At 36.1% G+C, this 8938-nt stretch overlaps 2 protein-coding genes across 5 annotated transcripts in view; both read right to left on the bottom strand.

Moving 5' to 3' along the window:
- The window catches only part of LOC18040506 (probable receptor-like serine/threonine-protein kinase At5g57670), a 4101-nt gene extending 3560 nt beyond the window's left edge, over positions 1-541 (bottom strand). For all 3 annotated transcript variants that reach the window (XM_006435152.2, XM_024183975.1, XM_024183976.1), the window contains exon 1: positions 112-541. The gene's annotated coding sequence lies outside the window, so the exon portion shown is untranslated. The remainder of the gene's footprint in view (positions 1-111) is intronic.
- Positions 542-1415: 874 nt separating this feature from the next.
- On the bottom strand, positions 1416-8419 carry LOC18040505 (vacuolar protein sorting-associated protein 35B). Of its 2 annotated transcripts, XM_006435151.2 has the most exons (22): positions 8091-8419; positions 7915-8011; positions 7711-7834; positions 7444-7629; positions 7247-7334; positions 6998-7054; positions 6797-6886; positions 6572-6694; positions 5926-6000; positions 5784-5843; positions 5257-5373; positions 4852-5091; positions 4715-4780; positions 4411-4500; positions 4134-4223; positions 3651-3740; positions 3206-3274; positions 2968-3048; positions 2755-2862; positions 2571-2674; positions 2253-2366; positions 1416-1987 (listed from the first exon to the last, which is right to left on the bottom strand). In XM_006435151.2, the coding sequence occupies exons 1-22, from the start codon at positions 8181-8183 to the stop codon at positions 1777-1779; spliced, it is 2373 nt and encodes a 790-aa protein (XP_006435214.1). In that variant the 5' UTR covers positions 8184-8419; the 3' UTR covers positions 1416-1776. The 2 variants fall into 2 exon arrangements, with proteins under 2 accessions (XP_006435214.1, XP_024039742.1); XM_024183974.1 differs by lacking the exon at positions 3206-3274.
- Between the last annotated feature and the right edge of the window lie 519 nt (positions 8420-8938).

Below are 8938 nucleotides of genomic sequence, written 5' to 3'. Positions count from 1 at the left end.
GGCCGGGGGAAGATTTTTTTTCATTCGGAGGGCGGAACATTTCTTCAAAGGCCGGCCCGCCCCCCCTCCCCCCCCCCCCCCCCAAAAAAAAAAAAGAAAAAGAAAAAGCACCTGAGCTTGGACAAGCATGTAAGGTGACGAAATGGTTTCCAAAGCTGGCGAATTTTACGAGTTCCCTGTTTTAATACTTTGCAGCATCTTTGGCTATTACTATTTCCTGAAGCAATTGCTTGTTTTTTATGCTCTTCTTTAGTGATATTCCCTTCTTAATCATTACTTTAGTTCTCTTAAAACCAAGAAACCTGGTTTCAAGTTTTCTCACACTTGCCAATAGTTTATGGGTATATCAGTCAAATTAAATGTGCTCACAAGTTTTCTAAATGATTTCTCATGTATTTAACCTTCTTTTTTCTAAGCAGAAAAACTACAAGTGGTGTGGAAGAGACTAGATCGAAAATATAAACAAATATTCACAAGAAAAGTCCCAGTCGGTTCATTGATTCCCCTTCCCCCTCCCCCTCCCCCACAACAAAAAAAGAATAAAATAATGATAATAAAGAACGTCGAGATCAAATATGAAGAAATTCGATCATTCAAAAAAGAACAAAAGGATTTTAATATACAAAGATAAGAAGAGACGACAGGAATCTTCGTATTTATTGAATGTTTGACCGTTGTAAACTACTTGCTTATCAAAAACACAACAACAACCTCACCTGACGTAAGCAATTAGCCGCGGCCGCCTGTGCTATTGGTGCACCTAATGTGACAGTGAAGATTAATAATAAAACGTGGTTAACGTGTACTTATTGGCGGTAAATTTTAGATTACTCTTGTTGAATTGATTATTTTTATAAAAAAATTTAAATAATTCTTTTTATTTTTTAATATTTTAAATTATTCTTTTTTTAAAAAAAAAGTAAATTGATGAATTTTTTGTTTTCGTCTTCTAAAAGAAAATACAAGATCAATAAAAGTTTTGAAAAATAAGCGTGAATAATTAAAAATAATTAATTTATAAAAAAAAAAGTAATTGGAACGGCTTATTTAATTTTAGTTTGAAAGTCAAAGTTCCATTGGGTGCACGGCTTCGTAAGGTAAGAAAAATCAAGTTTCTTTCTCAAAAGTCGAAACCAACAAACGCAGAGTCACTGCACACGCCGATTTCTCTGTGTTTTAAGAAAATTCCAAAATTGAAAAATCTCGCAGGCTAATTACCCAGATTTTTGGTTAAAAAATTTGATCTCTCCAATATCCACTAGTAGAGTTAAGCATGCACGATCAATGCCATAGTTGAATATGCAAAACTTCATTGACAATGATCTGTCAATAAATCATTCCATTCGATCTGCCACTCAAGCAAAAATAAAGAGAGAGGATCAATTTGCTGTCCTTACTCATTCGACAAACTTGACTTGCAGCGGTAATTTCGTATCATTCATCATCTCTCATTTCTTCTCTCTCTCTCTCTTTTTTTTTCCCCCTCGTATTACAATATGCACAGTAGCCGGACACAAGTGTATGCTCAGCATCAGGACACAAGTGCCATGATTATAATCCATAGGTTAACAACTTAACACCTAAAAAAAATTTTTTTTTTATTACACTTAAAGTTACAGAAACCTGTGAAGGTGACAGCGACAATAAAACCCTTAAACAGAAGAAATCAATTTTCTTTTCATTTGTGACATGAAAATAATGAATCTAAGACTTTGACACTTGGGGGGGGTCTGTATTTACTTTTCCGAGAAGTTTTCTGTATCGAGCTCAAAAAAGTCACACATTGATGGGATCATATTTCTCACCCATTGCACCACCTTTCTTTTTCTGGAATTCAATGTACCGTTTCGTGCTCGCAAAGAAAGCATTAGCAGCAGGATCTAGGGTTGTGGACTCACTCTGCATCTCACTAGTGATTAACTCAATGAGGCTTTGTATTGCTGAAGCTGTGATCTGTGTGTTTCCTTTCTCAAAAAAATAGAGGTACCTGAAACATAGCAGCGAAATTATCTAAGTTTCCAAGCGAAAAACACAAGTCATTTGGCTAGAAGACCAGTACTCTCTCCCGCTCTATCAAGCAAAAACAAAATCATTTGGCTTAAACCCAGTGAAATGGATGGAATGACAAGGTTAACTGACCCCCGAGGGGTAGACCAAAGAGTTGCCACCCCATTAAAAATGAAAATCCACATGGCATAAGGCTAAAGTCTGAGAGGGAAAGAATTGATTTGGTAAATCTCAGGGTCACTAACTTGTTAAGTATTTCAACAAAGAGAACTACAGGCCCGCTGCTACCCCGTGCAACATTGGCCATTTGTTGAGCAGCATTCGCAATCCTCAAGGCACGCTTTAGGCATAGGAGGACCCTACAATCATGGAAATACTAAGAATCATATAGTTAAAAAGGAAGATATGGTTACTATGCCTAGATATACAATTCCATCCCCATAAGAAACTGACCATTAAAATATGATAATGACACAGCTCAGTATACAAATATGCATGTAAATTTGATGCATGAATTTGAACCAGAGTTAATATCCTTTGATGTTAGGTTTGAGGCTATGCACCTTTCTCCGTCCTTAATACCATCTTGATCATCAACCCAAAAGAGATGTGAGCATGCATAAACTGCTCGGCACTGATCGGGTTTCTTTAAAAGCCTTGCAGAATACTGACCCAAAGCAAAATTGTTAAAAAGATTTTGGGATACCAACCAAGCACAATAATTAGATGAAATCCATGCATTATTACCCCAGTGGCCTTGTGTGTCAAAGTATCCCTATTCTCAATACCAAATACACTTATCCTCTGTAGAGTTCCAATTATCAGATGTATTGCTGTCACCTGGGCTTTGGAGTCCTAAAAGCAAGGACATATAAATGTTAAAAAAGCAAATTGAAGAGTGCCAAGCGGACATCATCATAATGATGGCAACAACTAAGTAAATTATTCATGAAAAGTTACCGCAATTTCTTCTTCATATAACATAAATGCTTGAGTGAAAAATTCATAGGCAACAGGCTCGAGATCACAGTCATTAGCAGCCTGATTGCCAACAAACCAAAATTATTAGAGGTTAAAGGCAGGAATGAGTTCTGTAGGATATAGTTTTAAAATAAATTATGTGCTAAAACTTTTAGTAACTAAAAGATCCATTATAAGAAAAACTAATGCTTCAAAATGAGATTAAGCCAAAACTTACCTCAGCACATTGCAGGTATAATCTCAATGCCATTTCAGGTGATGGAACATATAAAAGAGTTTCAATAGTCTGGAAGCAGATAGCATAAGCACAGATATGATTAATTAAAAAAAAATCAGATAAGAGATATATTATCTGAATAAGGAAACAAGCTTACGGTAGTATAAAACACTTTTCTCATGAGTGCTGCCACAAGAACAATCCAAAGTTGGAAATAATCACATTCAGGCAACAGGAAAAGGAATCCCAAACCAGCTCTAGGTTGTAATGGTAAGTCCAAATGACACAAGATTTACGTCGTTAAGAAAAACAATAGTGTGGCAACGAAAGAAAACGTCTAACTTAACAGATTGTGACATAATTGCTTAGATGATAATTAACCTAAGGACATCAAGATTGTGAAACCTCTTCTTAGAAGAAACTATACAATTTATTAAACAGTAACCTGATTCAAGAGCTGAAATATTTTCTTCGGTGTTGCAGGTTCTTCTTCTCCAGCTACATCTCCATCCTGATTCTGCAATTGCCTAACCAACTGCAAGATAGAAACCACAGTAGAGTTCCTTCACGTGTCATTCTAAAAGACCATGATTGAGAAGTCCTGTGCATTCTTAAATACAAGAGGTAACTTCTGCAGTATGTTTAAGTGCATCAAACATCCATGAAGAAAATGAAGTAGTGCTGCTAAGTTGAGAATTTCAAATAATACAAACTACCATCTAAAATTATTGTCCTTTTAAGTTCACACTTGATATAATAATTTAATATCATGGAGGTAAAATAAACTCATAGCAAACTACGTTCTGATCCCTCAACCCCAGATGCACTGTCTCATGTTTTTATACAACTGAATGTACCATATTCAAGTACTGTAGAGATGAATGCACTGATATAATAAAGAGACAAGCTGAAAATAAAAGAAACTTACCCTGAGAGCAGAAAAGACAAGAGGAGGAACGGTAAACGGTAGCCGTTTCGGTCCTCCGGTCATAATATGCTTCCTTACAGTACATATTATCTGAATTTTAGAAAATCATATAAGAGAATTATGTAAGCATCTAACAGGAAATAACCAAGATATAACAGAGAAAGCTATAACCAAGCATAGGAGAGAGTTGCTAAACAGATCCAAATGTTTCCAGGAGAAAGGATAATAGTGAGACTAGCAATAGAAGACATTTGAAATGTGACAATGTTATACTCACCTTCAACATTTCCTCCGAGTCATCATTGTAAAGCATGTGTATGAGACGAGCAACAGAATTTTGTTCCTCCTTGAAATCCTCCTCGTCAAGCTATTGGCAGATATACAATGCCAGGCCACCAACAAGATATACAACAAAAAGGGGGTCACTACCCATTAATATAAATTAAGCAAAATAGATAAATCCTAAGACCAAGATATAACATAATAATAAATGAAGAATGAACAGCAGATTAAGGGTCAATCTAAATTCAAACACAAGTTTACAAGAGAATTCCGACGGAAATGAAACTTTTGATATATACCTCATCCTGAGCAGCTCCATCCAAATCTTTGATGAGCCCTTTTATTAGTTCAAACAACACCTCAACCTACAATGAGCACATTAAGCACATTTTTAAGAGGAAAATTTGATATCACCAGAGAAAATAGGGAACTATACCTTTTCTGCAGTTGATATGCAAGTGCTGTTTTTCATTATACTTTGAATAATAACCATTGCCATCACTTTATTTGTTCCATCATCAAGGTGATCCATAACTCTGGGATAATTAGAAAGTGTCAAGGCAGTGAGAATATCATTGTATTTATCCAATGGAGCACTTAAAAGTGCAACAACTTGTTTGGTTGCCCTACTGTCTTCAAGCTTTGGCGCACTAGATAGCTTCTTAACACATGCACCCTGTAAGATTATTTATCACAACAAAGAACCATCAAGCCCTCTACAGCATTGTCCAGTGCTATCAACTAGGAGTGAAAAAAAGACACAATGAAGCAGGCCCAGCACGTCAAACTGAAAAGAAAAAAACATGGGCACTTCAACACATACCACTTAAAGGAAACATACCAGCACTTGATCGACATAATCCAGCCGATCAGGATGAACTCGGAGTGTAAACGTAAGAAGAGAGACATACAAAGATATAGCTCCAACAATAGGCATGTCAACCTGTGCATCTATCACCTGCAATTGAGAAATTGCTGATAAAATTGTGTAAAACAACTCCAGACTAGAGTTGAGCAACTAACACTAATTCTTCCCACCTAATTCCACATCCTTCCTCAGAGAAAACAGAGAAAGATGAAAAAAGGGGAAAAATTTAGGTATCGTCATTTAATTCACACTCATTTCTCACATATGATAACTCTTTCTAGAAACTGAACCTTTAGTAATTTTTTATACTCATCATGTCATCATCCACTGGGATCTTGCACAAAAAAGTATGGAAAATACTCCTTTAGATCTCACTTTTCATGTTTCTCTTGGCTTAATACCAAGGTCCTTTTAAGTTTCACTTCTACAATTATGTATGTTTTCAAGAATTGCAAATATTACAAAGTACATTTGCAGCCTCATGGCAGCAGCCATGTTACCTTCCCAATGGCATTGCTCAGTTTAGCGAAAGCTTCGACTTGAAGAAATTCAGGTAGTACCTGGATAAAGGGTGAAAACATAAAACCATAATCAACCAAGTGTAACAGAACAACATGCAAAAATAGAATATGGATAACTCACATCTGCACTCGAAACAGCATAATTTGACAACCTATCCATTAGTCGAGATAGCACTGTCTTGATGTCAACTGTTGGCTGAGAATAAAAGATTATGCATTAAGGAAAATAGTAACAGCATATCTCCCAAATTCAGAAAGAAAGAAAATTGCATTTGACATTTGACATTTGAATTGAACAAAATTTTATCATAAAATTTTTAATCAGAGTTGTATCTCCGTCATTCAAGGCTGAAGCAAGAAATCAGAACACTTAAACAACCTTGTAGGCCTTATATGTAATGTTATAAGGACCACGTAGTTTGATAATTTTTCTCAATTCCAGAATCACCTTTGTATTTCCTGGGGGATCAGAAACTGAAATATGTATTAATAACGGAGATCTAGAACAGAGAGTGGATCAGCTGTCCGCTGAAAAAACAAAAAACTAAGACTATTTGTGCTATAAAAAAGTTTACCCAATCACCCTATAAAAAATTATAACTCCCTATCTCAAAACCCCATCCCAATTTAGATGGGGGGTGGGCGGGGGGGTGGGGGGGTGTGAAGAATCTTGAAACTCCTTAGACACTGAATATAGAAAGATCAGAAGCTCAGCAGTTTGATTATCTGAAGAGGAAATAGTCTCCAGTTTAACCCATGAAACAAACCTGAAGCTGGGGGCAGGCGCCCAATAGTGTCTCAAGGGTTTGCAAGTGATACTCATCTGGAAAGACCTGAATAATGCAATCCATCAGATAATATTGGGCAAGTTCATCTTTACAGTTTACAACCTGCACAAGCCAATTTGGATTCATCTTAGAAAGATAATCAAGATATTAAGATATTCTCTAGATCAGAACACAAGTTTTGAAAAAAGCATCATATCATTTGACCTGCTCTAACACTCTAGGAAGAACATTTTCTTTGTACATCTCAAGGTCAACGCCTTCAATCTGACTGAGAACATGAAGGTTTTTTCCTACCTGGTAAAAGAATTCCAGAAAATAGAAGTGAGACTTCTCCGAGGAAACATTGTATATGCATGTTCTGTTTCATACTTTCATCTAGCAATAAATTTCAGGTTTTGACATTACAAGATCACGAAGCTCATTCCTCTCCTTTTCCCGCTTCTCTCTTACGCGTCCAGGTCCCTGCAGACCAGAAAGCCCAATTGAAGGCCTCAACTCAGGATCACCAAAGAGAATGAATGATTCACTAGCACCATAACACCTGCATGACCAAAAAATCATGCTCTGATGATTCATTTCTACTTTTATGGCATGCAAGTACTCTGGTGCCATGCATGTACAAACACAATAAGAGTTAGCAGAAGGACAAGAAACCTGATGTTGCATTCGAACCCAAAGCTTATTCATCTCAGTAAAATTCTGCAGCACAAATTCTACAGCGTCCATCACAGTCTCAGCATCTCTGCAACAATGGAGTTAAATGCAAAAGGTAAAGCAGTCAAATTAATCAAATTACCAAACTCTAAATTTTTTAACAATAAAGAAGATATTAAACCAGATTATCTGCTTACCTTTCATACTCAGAACCAATATCAGGCAACTTATCTCTGCTGACTTGAGCAAGGTAACTTCTTAAGAATAATCCACGTATCGGATGCTGAACACCGCGACACATTTCAACAAGATCTTTAAGAACTTCCTTTGCAGGAGCCTCTTTAGATTTAATGTAAACAGAACCTACTGTGCATAGCAGATACCTGGTAGTAAATTAACAACATCAATTTCAATCTAAGAAAATTAAAATGTGGCTTACATAAGAAGACCTAATTGTCACTTACAATCTAGGCAAAATATTGCCAGCGTGTTGAACAAGCTCATAAAGATCAATGATTGACACACCGTGCCTGCTTTCGTCTTTGAAAAACATCTCTAGTTTCCTTAATTCATCAAAAGCTCGCATGTCTCCAGAAAGGAAAAAAAAATTACTAAATAAATGAAAAGAAAAGAAAACATATGAAAGAAGGACAAATAAGGAAAGCTACAGAGTTCGTAGTATTTGTGCGGGGAGAGTTTGGAAGTTCGAAGCTCGGAGAGCATCTGAGCCGAGTATTTAAGAGCTTCCCTCAAATTGTTGGAGTCCTGAGATTGTAAATTTAGAGTTTAGATCGAGGGTTAATAGAAAGCTAGGGCTTGTTGGAATTAGAATTTGAGAAGGTACCAGAGCGCGATGCATGTAAAAGGCATTGTGTTGGACGCCGGCGATCCCTTCCGCCAGCCATTTCTCTTCGTCTTCGTCTCCGCTTAACATCATATTGCTCTCTAATTTGATTCGATTGGAGCCTCGACTTGATGGAGGAGGAAATTAGATTAACAAGGGAGCCTGAGTTATTTGAGAAGGAACGCACTGTTTACTTAGTCGTGCGAAAGTTGCGTCACTTATATTCGTTTTCTTATGTTTACTGTAACATACATAGAGAAGCCTTCGATCGATGGCATAATTAATACATTTGATTGAGTTCCAGAGTCACAAGTGTTGGACCTTTTTTTTTTTTCGGCTTTGGAGTTTTAGCCTAATCCGGAGCCAGACCCTTTTTTCCCACCTCAATTGAATTTAACAGCTGAATTAATAGCCACTCGGCCTTTTTCCGGATGGGCAGGGCTGCTGCCCTCCGAATTCGAACTCCAAAAATGTTTTGTGAGGGTAATTTATTCTTTAATTATAATATGTAATTAAGTAAAAATAGTCTTCTTCTTTATTAAATGTGAGCTAAATATTTCTCAAATATTAGTGAGGGTTAAAAATTTAGATAATATTTTATAAATATTAATGTAAATTAGTCTCAGTAATAGTCTGATTTATAAATATCAATTATACTCTTATGTAATATGAGTTGTAATATAAATAATAATCTTATGTAATAAGAAAACAACTAAATTAATTAGCATTACCATGTACCTGAGACCCCTCCATTTTCGATCAAAATAAGACCAAAAAATAAATAAATACTTAATAGCTTTTGCCAGTAGTAAAACACCGTCAATTCAAGATCCAAAAGATAAATAATA

This window comes from Citrus clementina, unplaced genomic scaffold (genome assembly GCF_000493195.1).
Source record: "Citrus clementina cultivar Clemenules unplaced genomic scaffold, Citrus_clementina_v1.0 scaffold_5, whole genome shotgun sequence".
Classification (NCBI taxonomy): Eukaryota; Viridiplantae; Streptophyta; class Magnoliopsida; order Sapindales; family Rutaceae; genus Citrus; species Citrus x clementina.
The sequence above is the reverse complement of the archived record's forward strand: the minus strand, read 5'-3'. Positions and strand labels throughout refer to the sequence as shown.